This window comes from Equus caballus, chromosome 4 (genome assembly GCF_041296265.1).
Source record: "Equus caballus isolate H_3958 breed thoroughbred chromosome 4, TB-T2T, whole genome shotgun sequence".
Lineage (NCBI taxonomy): Eukaryota > Metazoa > Chordata > Mammalia > Perissodactyla > Equidae > Equus > Equus caballus.
In genome coordinates, this window is record NC_091687.1 from 73,897,915 (window position 1) to 73,912,273 (window position 14,359).

General features: G+C 37.1%; 1 protein-coding gene across 7 annotated transcripts in view; it reads right to left on the reverse strand.

Annotated features, from left to right (window-relative positions):
* DOCK4 (dedicator of cytokinesis 4) overlaps nucleotides 1–14,359 on the reverse strand; it is a 435,623-nt gene that overhangs the window by 68,767 nt on the left and 352,497 nt on the right. For all 7 annotated transcript variants that reach the window (XM_070264886.1, XM_070264887.1, XM_005609313.4 and 4 more), the window contains exons 27-29: nucleotides 11,701–11,795; nucleotides 2,302–2,377; nucleotides 285–385 (exon numbers count right to left, since the gene is read on the reverse strand). In XM_070264886.1, the coding sequence (XP_070120987.1) occupies nucleotides 285–385; nucleotides 2,302–2,377; nucleotides 11,701–11,795 (272 nt within the window). The remainder of the gene's footprint in view (nucleotides 1–284; nucleotides 386–2,301; nucleotides 2,378–11,700; nucleotides 11,796–14,359) is intronic.

Here is a 14,359-nt window from a genome sequence, read left to right on the forward strand (position 1 = left end):
TAATTAAAATTCTCATATAAATCCTTCAGTAAAATAGATTTGTCTCATAATTTTTCGCTTCTATATTAATTTTGAATCCTGAAAGATTGAGGACAAAAATGTGCGAATAAGTTCGAAATATGGAAATTTCCAGAAAAGATTGCTTATTGTCCTCTTGGTTATTGCCTCTCCACTGTGATTTCCAGTTACAGAAATCTGATTTATGAATCACTTGAACTAAGCACCCTTTAAAAGGCACAACACTTGTGCCTTATAGTCCCACCCGATTACGCACTGGTACTTACTTTTCTAACACCTTTTTCTTTTTGGAAGGTGTGAACATCTCTAATTGCAGACACAACTGGTTTATAAAAATGACTGCAAGGTAAAAGTAGGAATCCCAGATCTAAAATGAGAACAAGATATTTAAATACTATGGTGTTACAAAAATATTTACAGGTGAAGTGACACTATATCTTGGATTTTCTTGAAAAGCGGTAAGTGGATGGGGATATAGTTGCAATAAGATTGGTCATGAGTTGATAATAGTCAGAGCTGAAGATGAGTACATGGTATTGATTACACTATTCTCTCTATTTTTATATATGCTTGAAATTTTCTATAACAAAGAAGTAAACTAACACCATCTACTTATTTATTACTTCAATGATATATCACAGGTTTCCTGAGCTCTCTTGTATATGTTAAATGGTAGATATTTTGATTCTCCTATAACATGTCTGTGTATCTCCAGGGAGGGTGAGGTATAAGATGGTTTACTTTATTCCTATGAAAATTCATTTTTTGGAACTTTTAATGTAGAAGTAAAATAAAAATACATATACTTCTTTGTATATGCTAATTGCCTTAAATTCAGAAAGTATATAAAAATTCCCTGCCCAGACAAATTTTTTGAGTCTAAGGTTTCTTACACCAAAAATAGCATCAGAATAAAATTCCCAGCAATAAACTTAACCAAAAACATTTAGGACATAACGGAAGGAAACAGCTCTACTGACACCATGTAAAATTAAAGATAAACAGCAGGAAAATATTACAAAGAATTAATATCTTTTATACATAAAGAGCTCTTACAAATAAAGAGAATATGATAAAACCCTGAGCAAAACAATGAATGAAGATCAACGACAACTGAAAAGATATGAATTTTAGTCAATAGTCAATAATTAATAACTATAAACTAATCAATAATTAGTAACTAATAAATAGTAAGAAATGCTAATTCAAGCAAAAAAGATTTTTTCCCCTAGGAAATTGTCAAAAAAAAGTCTTATTTTCTCATGTTGGTATAGATACAGGAAAACAGGCCAGCAAATATAAATGGTACAACCTTTAACTCAACAATTCCACCTATAAGTATTTATCCAAAGAAATAATTAGGGATATATACCAAGTTTTATTTTGTGAGGAGTACATAAAAAGGATAAAATTTATAAGAATGAAATAGTAGAAACAACTTAAGTATTAAAAAGTAGAGTTCTGATTATCAAATTCTGATATACTAATTATTACAAGATCTGATATAAAGAAATATTGAGCAATCATTAAAATTCTCTTTTTTTTGTATATGTGCTTTTTTGTATTTTTTACTTATTGCATAAGGAAATTTTATTAAATGTTTAATATGAAAAATGTTATTTAAAAAAGAATAAGAAATAAAGATGCCAAAAAACATATGACACCACTAAGAAGGGAAGCCAACATGGGTACTGCCCACCTTTGTTTATCATTTATCATTTGCCATTTAAAAAATGTGTAAATCAAGAATTCTTAGGCACCCAGACATATCACATTATATTATAGATGTACGGAGAGTTCTGCCTTAAAGAATCTTATTAATCTTCCAGGTTTTTCTTTTGATTAATTCATTCTAAAAAATGGGAAGATGGAAAAGTAAAGGAAGTAAAGGGTTCACTTTGTAAATATGTTCCTCATATAAGCTCTATTGTAAAACATGTCTAAAAACATTAGTTCTAAGTTCCCTTTGTCACGCATGGAGATCATACAGAAAAAAATGAGAATTAAAATTTATAGTAATCATAAAGAACTCTCTCCTCTAAAGCACTATGATTTCCACCAGGATGAGAAGCATGATTACAGCTCTAATTTGTTCACAGATATAATGAAATCTCTTTTCATTTTATTCATAGTTAAAACTAATATGGCCCAAGATTAATTGAGGTAGCTGGAATAAACTTATTTTCCTATTATTAAGAGAAAGAAAATATATTAGGTCATTTCTTGAAGTACAATGTGAAACTTTTTAGCCCAAGCAGGATAGTCAGCTACATGGATACTTACCTTATAATCAAAGTTTTCATTTAAGAAGTTCTTGCGAAGTGCATCTGATAGGTATAGAACTGTTGTAATAATTACGCTAGTGACAAAAAAAATACATATTAAGTTGCAGCCTTCGTATTAGTGGAAATCATTTATTAGATAAGAATAAAGAGCAACTAAGACAAAAGAAAACCTTCTTCAGTAAGCATGTGGAACAAGATTAGATAATTCATATTTGAAATAAAAAAGAGATACCAGGCAAAAAAAAAAGGAAAAAATTTATCACTAGGGTCTGGTTCTTTGTAAAATGATACACAGAAAGATCTATGAATTCATATGACTCAGTCAGAAATACATTAATCTCTTGATGTTTCCTAATGATTTTATTAATTTCTGAATAAAGCAAAAATATTTAATACAAATATAATATTCCATAATTGATTAACATAGAAGAAAGCCACACTTTTTAAAAATACAGAAAAAGAAATGGAACTCAAGGAGGGAATGGACAGGATAAAATGATAGAATATAGTTTTGAGTATTTATTAGATGTGTTCTCTCTCCCCTGTTTAAAATGTTAGGGGGCATGAAAGAGCCATAGAAGGCAGATTCCCTCTCTCATGCCGACAAGCCTGTCACTAAAGGAACAATTACAGACAGTGAGATTGTCTATAAAACAGTACTAAGCTGCGTGAAACTGACAGTGAGTGTTACAGCAATTCAGAGAATGGAGTATCTCAGAGCTGGAGAAATTAGGAGGAAAGCTTGACAGAGGGGACATACATAGCCATGTGTTCTTGCTGGGGAGATTAAAAAAGAAGGGTTTGGTGAGCATTCTTGGTTAATTCTAGACTTATGTAATTTGTTCAAAATTTGTTCCTTTTTGCAGCTATAAAAGTATACATACCAAAACTGAATACATTCCCAATTGGTTCATTTAATGTTAGATACAGCATTATATTGAAATAAGACAGGCCACTCTCCAAGCTACTCTAAACTAAGCACCAATGTATAAATGGTTGATACTTAAAACTCTTTGGCCTTTTCTGGGATGCATGCGAAAGACAGTGCTTGTGATGTAATGAGGCGCCAGTCCTCACCATAGGATTTGGAATTGAAGGATGTAGTTGCATGACTCTAGGTAAAACAAAATGAAATAAAACAAAACACCCAACCAACTTCATACCTTAGTTATCTTCCTTGTAAAATATAGATCAGAAGGATACTTACTAATTAGAAGCATATTTATAGTCCTTGAAGGACATAAACGTTCATTACTGTTATCTGCTGGAAAACTCACTATTATAGCCTTCTTGTGGGGAAAGGGAACACTAACTAGATTAAGGGGTTGGATGGTTTAATGTGAAAGCTCATGGTAAAGAAAGAAAAAGAGAAGAAAACCACTACTTCTTGGGCACCTGCTCTATCCTGAGCAAGCACTGTGGTAATGCATGCACATTTTACATATGTCATTTACATCTCTCAGTGAATCTTACTATCAAAGTTAGGTATAAGTAACGCCTATGAAATTGAGAAGTCCTGTGATGTCTTCAGCCCCCCAAATGGCAGACACCATCAGTGAATTTCATATCAAAGAGAGAAATCACCTACAAATAACAGTATAAAGTGGCAGTTTTCTACAGACGCTGGCAAATTCAATGACGATAACTAAAGAAATCATTAAAGTTCCCAAAGTAGTTTATTCAGACCTTATTATATGAAACTAAAGCATAATTATCAGAAAATGGAATGCTATGAGGCAAGGAAGCAGTTCTTGGCCTAGCATCTAGAAGATTGTTAGACTGCTTTTTGTTTCATTTTGCTGAGGAAGATTGGCCCTGAGCTAACATCTGTTGCCAATCTTCCTCTGTTTTGTATGTGGGATGCTGTCACAGCATGACCTGACGAGTGGTGTGTAGGTCTGTGCCCAGGATCCAAACCGATGAACCCCACGCCACCGAAGCAGAGCACATGAACCTAACCACTATGCCACAGGACCAGACCCCTAGGCTTTTAAGTTTAAAGAAGAAAATTTTGCGTCCTTAACATGTGGTTCTAAGCACAGACATTCTACTTTGACATGCAATGGAGAAATACACACAGTCCCTCTATACCTGAGTTTTACATTAAAAAACACCTTCTGGCCCACAACTCTAGCTTGGATTGTTGCTCAGAAACAATAACCTCTGGTGTTAGTGAAATATGACATATCTGGGATTTAGACTATTGGGCTTAACATCCTGGAAAGGAGCCAACCAATTCAATCTTCCAAATGAGAAGCTATTCTGAGGTAAAGATTACTCATTTGTTATTTATATGCTGGGTCCCAAACACAACCAACATAATTCAGAGCTTGTTCAACTGTGCTTACTAGTAAACAATGTGGAGCCTCTGTGGCCTTATTATGGACCAGTGAGTCTCAATTTGGCTGCTTATTGGAAGCACCTGGGAACTTTAAAATACAGATGTCTGGGTCACATCCCCAGGGATTCTAACGATCAGATTGCAGTGCAACCTGGACTTCAGGATTGTTACAACTCCCAGGTGATTCTTTTGTACACCCAGAGCTAAGAACTCTCTACCAAGAGCAGTGCTTCTCAAATGTAATGGGTACCTTGCCATCTAGTTCAAATGCAGATTATGATTCAGTAGGCCTGGGGTGGGGCCTGAGACTGCATTTCGGACAAGCTCCAGGGGATGCTCATGCTGTTGATCCACAGCTCACTCTCTGAAGAGCAAGGCTCTAGAGAGGCCTGAGTCAGAAAAACATTCCAACAAACTCTGCTTCACATTTTCCCGGCTTCCAGAACTTTAGGCCAATGACTGTTCTTATGGTTCTTTAATGGGGCACGCAATCCTTGCTCTAGATGGAACACCTCATCTTCTCATCAAGGCTGCTTTATCATGAGGCACAAGAGGCACAGGGCAAGGGTCTAGGAGCTTCTCAGGGCCTTCAGAAAATACTGAGACCTGAAAAAACGTGATGGGATTAAAAATTAAAACTGCAAAATAAAAACTAAAAAAAGTTAATTACATGTCCACCGAATGCAACATTATCAATTTCATTAACTGTCCAATTTAATATTTGTGCAATTTCTATTACATTAAAAAATTATAGGTTGCTTTTTATAACTTTCCAAGAATTCCTAAACATATAAAAATGCTGAGAAATCACAGCCAATTGGAATGAAATGATTTTACTCATAGGCCAATAATTTAAAAAGCAAAAGGGTAAAAATTGCTTTTCACTTTTTCTTTAGTAAAATATATCTAATGTGGCATGTGAGTCTCTTTAATACAGTTCATATGATAAGGAGTAAACCTACAAAAATAAGACTAGAAAGATCTTGAAATGACTCTACCTCAACTGCTTTCCATTTATGCTTATAATGTTCAGCCCAAGTCACAGAGGCAGGTCCCAGAGCTTTTTATGGTAACTCAGCACTGAGTCAGTTTCCTGGCACACAGGTCCCCAAGCCAGCTAAAGGCATTTATACATTATTGCTCCTTCATTGTAGCGGATACCTGTGGTGGTTAGGGATCTCTCTTTACTTGTTCCTATTTATCCAAAACCATGCGGCTCCCTTGGTTTTATTCTGTTACTCATGACTCAGTCTCTGAATATGGGGACATTTCAAATCTCAGTGCTCCAACTCAATAGCCAAGAAAGGTTTGCAATCTGTTACTGCAAATGGTCAAATTACTGATATCTGCTATAGAAATGCAGGCACAAGGATCACTTGACAACCATAATCTACGGGCACAGCATGATAAAATTTACACATAAAAGAGGAACTGATGCATAGGAAATAAATGTTACTGCTTCAGGTTTTCCAGTTGCCACCTCATTCTGGCCTTTAGGAAGTATCTTTAAGCAATGCTATCTCCCTGAGAGAGAAACCTCATCTCCTATAATGTGTCCTTTTGAAAACTAACGTGATAAGGAGTGATTTTGTTTTCAGTCAAGGAAGCATGCAGTGTGGGTGAGGTAAAAAGAATGAACAAGGATTGAAACAGAAGCATTTTAAAAATGCCCTTGACCTACTCCACTGGGCACTACTGGCATAAAATCACTCATGTGGCAGCAGCCTCAGTTTTGACCTATTAGGCTCGGACCCTAAGGAAGTCTTTCCTTCTTGTATTCATTCTCACTACCAACTCCTGAAACTCACCAGGAGATGCAGTGCACAAGCAATTCCTATGTAAATATTTGCTGTAACTTTATTTAAGTTTGGCATATTCATCTTATAATATATGGTTTTGATAAAAATCAGTATCTTATCTCTCCCTGGACAGTAAAATAGTTTAAGGATAATTACCCTTAACAGAAAAACAACAAAAAACAGTAACAGCTGTGTCAATGAGTGCTTGATAGATTAGCTACTCTCCTACCCAACTTTTCATGGTCAGAATCACATACTCTGTCTTCCTTCCTGTTACCATGGATAAACTGTCAACTCTTAGCTAAGGCCAAGCTTCCTTTGTGTGCACGAGGTCAGTGTTACACTAAGAGTGGTAAGCTTCCTTCATTGAGAAGGACTTCCTACAAAAAATAATGTCACTTGAACTAAGCTGCATGCTTACACAGCTGATTTAATTTCTAGTGCAAGCTGATTGTGAACAGGTAACAGACAGTTCTCGAACAGGCACACTGAGCAATACTACACTCAAACCCCTCCCCACTTGCCTGCCTAAGGACATTGTTCCTTCACTTATCTCTGTGTTCTTTAGCATCATCAATACTTCTGTCTTTATCGGACCATTCCTATTAGTAGACCAACAGGCTATAATATTCCATATTTTAAAAAGAATCCTAGTCCCCACATCTCCTTCTAGTTATAGCCCCATTTCTCTGCTCTCTTTTACAGCAAAACTCTTCTGAAGAGCTGCCTATAATTACTGTTTTCACTTTCTCAATTCCCATCTGTTCTTGAATGCACTCTAATAAGGCTTTCATCTCCACCATGCCACTGAAACAGCACTTGTCAAGGTCACCAATATCCGTACCATGTTGCCAAATCTCAGGGGCAACTGTCAGTCTTCATCATCCTCAACCTCCCAGCAGCTCTGATACTCCTTCCATCATGAAATACTTTCTTCACAGGATGTTATACTTTGCTGGTTCTCACTGTGCATCATGGGCTGCCTGCTCCTTTTCAGCCTCCCTTTGCTGGATGCTTCTCCACATCCTGACCTTTAAAATGTTGGCATGCTCCAGGGCCCAGTCCTAAGTACTTTTCTCTTTTCAATCTACACTTTCTTCCTGGGTGCTCTCATTCCGTTCTATGGCTTCAAATACTATCCACAGGCTGATGACCCTCACATGCCATCTCTAGCCCTGACCTCTTCCCTGAGCTCCATACCAGCATGTCTAGCTTCCCCTTGTACATCGCCACTTGGATACCTAACAGCATCTCAAACTTCTGTTCAACTTAGGATTCATCACCTCTCCCACCCCCAAAGCTGGTCCTCTCTCAGTATTTTCTACCTAAGAGAATGGCACCACCGTCCTTCTGTTCACGCCAAAATTTTAAAGGCCAGTTTCAATTTTTTCTCTCCTATCCACATCCAGTCATCTGCAAGTCTTGTCATCTCTATCTCCAAAATTGATCTTCTTGCTACCTTCATTGCTATCTACCTGCTCACACCATCATCATCTCTTACCTGGATTGCTGTATTAAGCTCCTAACTGGTCCTTCCTGGTTTCTCTTTTGTCTCTCTACCCACAGATATGTGGGCCCTGTCTTTCTCTTCCAATCTCATCTTTATGGGTTCCTTCCCTCCTCGTATTTCAGCCACACTAACAGTCTTTCAGTTCCTTAAATGTGCCATATTCACTCTGACCACAGGGCCTTTGTATATGATATTCCTGTTGACAAGAACATTCTTCCTTTGCTGTTTATCTATTAACTCCTGGTTTAGCTTTCAGCTCAAGTTTTACTCCCTCATGAAAGACCCCTCTTATGCCAGTCCAGAACAAATTTCCTTTCATAAACATCTTCATAGAACTGTGCTCTTTAGCTTTATGGAATTTACTTTACACATTAGGCACTAAAAAATATTTGCTGAATGGATGGGTCCATGAATGAACGGAATCTTCGATTCTATAAATCATTTATTTGCTATATAGATCTCATTTGGAAGCTAAGTTGGTTAAAGGGAATAGTCAACTAAATAATTCAGTGTTTGGTGGGAAAAAACACAAAAGAAAATGTAGGATATATTTGAAGCCAACAGGCAGACAAGATATACAGAATAAGGGCCTGAAATGTCAAGCACAGGCCCAGGGAGCTTTTACTTTCCTCAATAAGCTAGTCTGTTATAAGATTTATTTCCTTGAAAATATGTATAAAGCTGTAACTTTATTTTTGTACCTTAATGTGTATGGGAAGGGGGTGGAGAGAAGCTTGTCTCAAAGTGTCCTGTATTTTTGGTACTTAATTTTCATCTCCCTTATGTTCCTTCTTTCTCAGATTGAGCAGTTGTCCTCATCAGAAACATTTACCAAGAACTTACAGTGGGCACAATATAGCTTCGCAAGCAAGCAAGAGAAGTCACGTTTCTCGTCCTTGGGAAATTCAGCCTGGACACACTTACTATGTTACACAATATTAGAGATTCAGGTGGAAATAAACAAAAGACCATCCTAATCACCACGTGTCCAGTCACAGCTTTTGGCAGGACTTCGCATAAAGTACGGAAGCTATAGGATTCTGGACCACACAGTTTATAGATGAAAGTTAAAGGCATTTAACTTACCTGAAAACACAGGAAGAAAGGACCAACACATAGAAGAATACATATTTTGAGGGATGAGCTATTCACTTGAGTTCAAGGGCAGGACAATGGTGACTTCTCAGCCAGTTACTAACAATTCAACATGTATTAAGTACACGAGTGGGTAGTAAAAGTGGGACTCTGGGTTAAAATGCCTCTTTGAGGGGCCCTAATTAAACATTTGTCTAAGAAAGTTAGTATCTTGGAAGAAGAGGTGGCCAATCTCCGAGGCACAGACCTGCCTCCTGCAACTTGCTTCTATGCACTTCAGCAAAGTGGGAACTTTTCTTTCCAGTATATGCTCTTTAACATATTTAAAATATCTTTAACATCCTTCAGAAATTTATTTTCCTACCAATATTATAGAGGTTAACATTTTTTACAGATAAAGCACACACAGGTGAAACCTTATATGTGGACTATATTGCATTTATAAAGCAAGAAAAATCTCCTATGCTTTCATAATTTGAATGCGAAATGACTATGACAACTAAACAAGAAGAAGAGAGGAAAAGAGAAGCAAGTAGAACAGAATAGAGTAGGTGGTCTGTTCCAAGTTGGCAGGTGCTGCACCGGGCCCTGGAGTCCTGTCTATGAATTAGGTTGGACTTGCCGCTGCCAGCCATTGCCAGTGGAAAAGCAGTGCCAGATTCCTATTGGCACTGACTTGGGTGGCAATGGAATGATATTATTGCATTTAGCAAAGGCTGATGGCCTTTTTCTTGGGTTTGCTATGGGAGTAATCTTCTGTTTAAATGTGTTACAAAGAGTTCATCTCTAACAAAACCATGCTCCTACTTGGTTAACACTATAGATAGAAATCTTGAACATCATGGATTTCCTCAAAAGCAGAATCTATGCTGTCAACCACTTGTGTGACCATGAAGTCTTCATAAATAAAGTAGAGATTTTTAGGTGGGGTAGAGAGAGATGGCATTTAATATCAAAAAGCCACATGGTTGTCATGGTTTTCAGAAGCTCAAGAACAGCCTGTGTACGTAAGGAACAAAATGTCAAGTTTACTTTCAGTTTGAATTTCTGCCACTGAAAATTCTAATTCAAATCAAAATACCCCCTTGCACACAGGGCAGGCAGAATGACCTAACGATGACACTGTGTGATGATGATGTCAGTAGCCTGAACCCCTTCTCATCTGGCTCCCTGGATCACTTCATAGCCCTCTCTAGGTGCCCAGAATGTTTGATGTTTGGTAATAGGGCCAGATATGTGACCAATAGCTCCCACTGAAATCTGCAGCATCAGGACATCCAGATGAAGAGATATTTGATTCTACTCACAGATATCAAATTAAATATGCTAAATTCTATAGAGAGCTATTTCAGTAATTCAATTAGTCTTCAAAATGGAAAAGCTGCTTCTGTACTTATGTAAAATATAATATGCCATATTATACTATTTGTTACTTCACAAAGTTTTTAACACATCATTTTAACACCTCCACATCTATAAATGTATACTGCAGCATAAGCCATATTTGGTATATCTAATAAAAATCAAATCCTGTATTCCTAGGTCTCTACTATCATCATACCTGGGCATCTGGGGAGGACATATGGCATCTTCGGGCTATGGAGGATACCTAGAGAATCCAACCTTCACCCTAAGCATGAGGGTGTTGGGGACTGAAGAAGAGGAGGAAGGAGAAACAAGCAAATGTGGGCTTAAAAGTAAGAATGCTTATGAAACAGGGTAAATTACAAGTGTGGGAGTAAAGATCAGGCCAGTTTCCTAAAGAACTTCATCTCCATTCTGTATCCTGAGACGACAGAGATAAGAAGTGAGAGAGCAGATAAATCTATGACACTTACTCTCTGGGAATGGCTTCTGCCTCCTTGTCTCCTTTTCTGGCTCCGACTCCTTCCAGCACTGACCTCAGATCATTTTATTTTTTTGCTGGATATGCTTAACATGAGCTAATCTTATCAACTCCCAGAGATTCAACTTTACATCAATAGCTTCCCAAATGTCTGTATCTAGTTCTGAACTCTTCTCAGAGCACTATTTTCAACTCTCTACTGGCCAAATCACCTAGCTTTGGAAAGGGAACTTCAATCTTCACGTGTCCAACTCAGGGTTGTATCTTATTCCCAGTGCTCAGCACACGGTAGATGCTCAATGTATTTTGTTGCATTAAAATGAATTAAGAAACATCAGAAATGACTCAGGTGTCCAGCACCAGGGCTAGTTACATAAACTATGGTACATCCATTCAATGGAATACTAAATATCTGTAAAAGAAAAAAACCAGAAAAGAATGAGCAGCTTTCTATGTACTAATGTGGGAACATTGCCAGGATTTTGAAGGGAAAGAGCAATGTGCAGAAGAGTATATATTATGCTTCCTGCTAGGCTCTGCATATAGGAACAGTGGAAGGATATGCAAAAAACTAATAAAAGTGGTTACTATAGGATAGGGGTAGGGGACAAAGAAGGTAGGAGGGAGTGTGACTTCTAAATGCATAATTTTTTTAAAAAAGAGTGAGAGAAGTTAATTCAGAGGCAAAGAAAAAGAACCCCAGGACTTGGAGATTTCAAACTTGAAATCAAACTAAAAAGATCATTTTGTACTCTCCTCTTCCCCTACACAATGCATTGAAATTATCATCAATTTAAATGTCTTACTTGTTAGCCACCAAGCGCATAACAGTCCAGTCCTTTGGAAACATCTCTGGGCGTATCAATATTCGGAACACAGTAAATATCTGCAGCAGGAAATCCTTGGATAAGGAGGAGAAAGACCATTTCACTTAGTTATTATAACTGTCAACACACACACACACAACACTGCTGTTACCATTTCCAAGGCAATTACAGAGAAGAAGGGAGCCATACTTGAACAGTGCACCCAGGAGAAGGAATCTTTACCTTCCCCTTCTCAACACCCAACTGGTTTGCTACTCCTTCCCAAATGTTCCCTTTTCTTTCTCTCTTTCGCATGCACGGTGGAAATGACTTGTCATTTCTCTTCAAAAGCTCTAAAAATTCAGGTTTAGAAATAAAATGGAAAACTACTCATAGAAGATCGGCCGGCAAAAATATTCTTTGTTTTATTATAGGGTTCTAAACATCAGAACTTTCCAACTCAAAACAATGATAAACAGTCCTGGCTCAGCTCTACTTTCTTTTAAATGGGTTAACACCATTAATACTGCATCTTCAGAATGCCTTCTAAGAAACATGGGTTTTTGCTTAAGATGCTTTTTAATGAATATAACTTTCTAAATTTTATAGAATCTGAGTGTGCTATGCAGAATAAATTTAAATAAGGATGTGTGCTAAGCTAAGCCCAGTGACGAGTACTTAGAAGCTAAGAGTGTCAAAGCATTCTTCACAGAGATGCTACGCCAGAGGGCAGTGGTATTTACTGAGGTGTTATCTTTAAACCGATCACCCGGAAACATTCTTGACAAGAAGCTCTTGTCAGACATGAAAATATCTCTTCTTAAAACATTACAAGAGATAGGACACAAAACACTGTAGCACATTACACTTAAAGGGGAATCTAGCAGATAATGTACCACATCTAATAATGAAGTAGAGCTCGCCCTACTCAAAACAAGATGGGTGCAATCTAGCTTTGATTTAGTCTATTAACTGGAAAACTTACAGACTTTTTTGTAACCTTCAGTGCTGCTGGGAAAATATATCTCACTAACAATCTGATTGAAGGCAACAGCATGGTGTTGCTTAAAAATTTTTTAAAAAAACCAAAACAGCAGAGTTTTACTTATCAAACCCAACAACACATTATGTTAAACATGTAAGCTGCCTGAACATAAGATAATGGTTGTCACTCATACCATCAGAAGAGAGAAAGAATCTAAAAAAAACTAAGACACATGTCGTAGCTTTGTGTGTGTGTGTGTGTGTGTGTGTGTGTGTGTGTTTTACATACTCTAACAGTTTTGATCAAGCCCATAAATATTTTGACAAGAATTTATTTTAGCTTCTTTGGCATCAACACATATGTTGATATGCAGTATGCGCCATGTGGAAATGTGCCCACTAGGTCATCTGTCTTTAAATGGCCAGACAGACCCTGTCTGTGTCTGCAGAATCACCAGACACAGAGTTTCCCAAATGTATTCCACTGCAGGTCAAATAATTTTGGAAAACACGTCACATTCTAGCCTTCCCTTGGAAGAGGAGGTCATTAGCATACTATAACTGTGAGAAGCCCTTTTTAATGCATTTCTAAAACTTATTCTAAACAGTTTTTCGGTTATTTCTTTTGGGTCTCTCAGACATGAATACATATAAACCCTGCAAAAATTGATGTTTGCATTTACCTTTCAAAGGTTATACCCCACTTTAATTTCCTGTCTTGTTGCATTTGCTTAGATATTAAAGAAAAACCATGAAAGTGGGGAGTCATTTGTTTTTCATAGTCTCTAATTAGTTAGGTATAGTTTAAATAAGTTCTGAAATAGTGAAGTTTCATCTTCTCTCCTCAAAACTTTTAACAGAATTGGAAATTGGAGGCAGCACCCTTAGGGATGGTGTGTGTGTGTGTGTATAGGCAGGGGGATGGTGATGTCAGCTGCACAGAGAAAAAAACTAGCTGAAAGACTGACTGAACTGACTACAGGAGGCAAGACATTTATCTTATGTGCTAGCAACTCTGGTGGTTCTTTTGTAGTGCTGGGGACAAAGGGAAAGTTATCTGAGGTGTAGGGGTTTTCCTAGTCCCATTTATCTCACAAAGTAAAATGTGTGGCAGCCTGTGACACCGTGCCAATGCCTATGTATTGACAGAAATCTTTATTTCTCCTAAGAAAACTTTTCAGCATCTCAAGTAGCTTTTCAGGTATTCATTCAGGCTTTATTCACCTTTATAGATCCAAACACATTCATTTGTAGAAACCTTATAATGAAAATAAAGGAACATTATACTGAAAATCAGGAAACCTAGATTTTAATCCTGGCTCTGCAATTAACTAGCTCAATGACCTTGGCAACTTATTTAACTCTTGGAACTGAGCCCTCTTACTTGGAAAACGTAGGAGCTTTAAGGTCTCTTGCCGTTAAAATCTTGGAGATTTAAAAAAGTTAATATGATCGTTTATTTATTCATGTAGTACACAAAATTTTTCTTATTTCTAAACTGTAGACTAATGTTTCATCAGATAGTAACACAAACACCTTCCATCATAGTACTTACATGTAATTTAGTTCAGCAAGTATTTCTTGTCAACTACCATGCAACACGCTTCATTTCAAACTCAGTTCTAATATTTTAAAACACTAAAACCTGAATGCTGGATTCTTCAACATCCCTCTC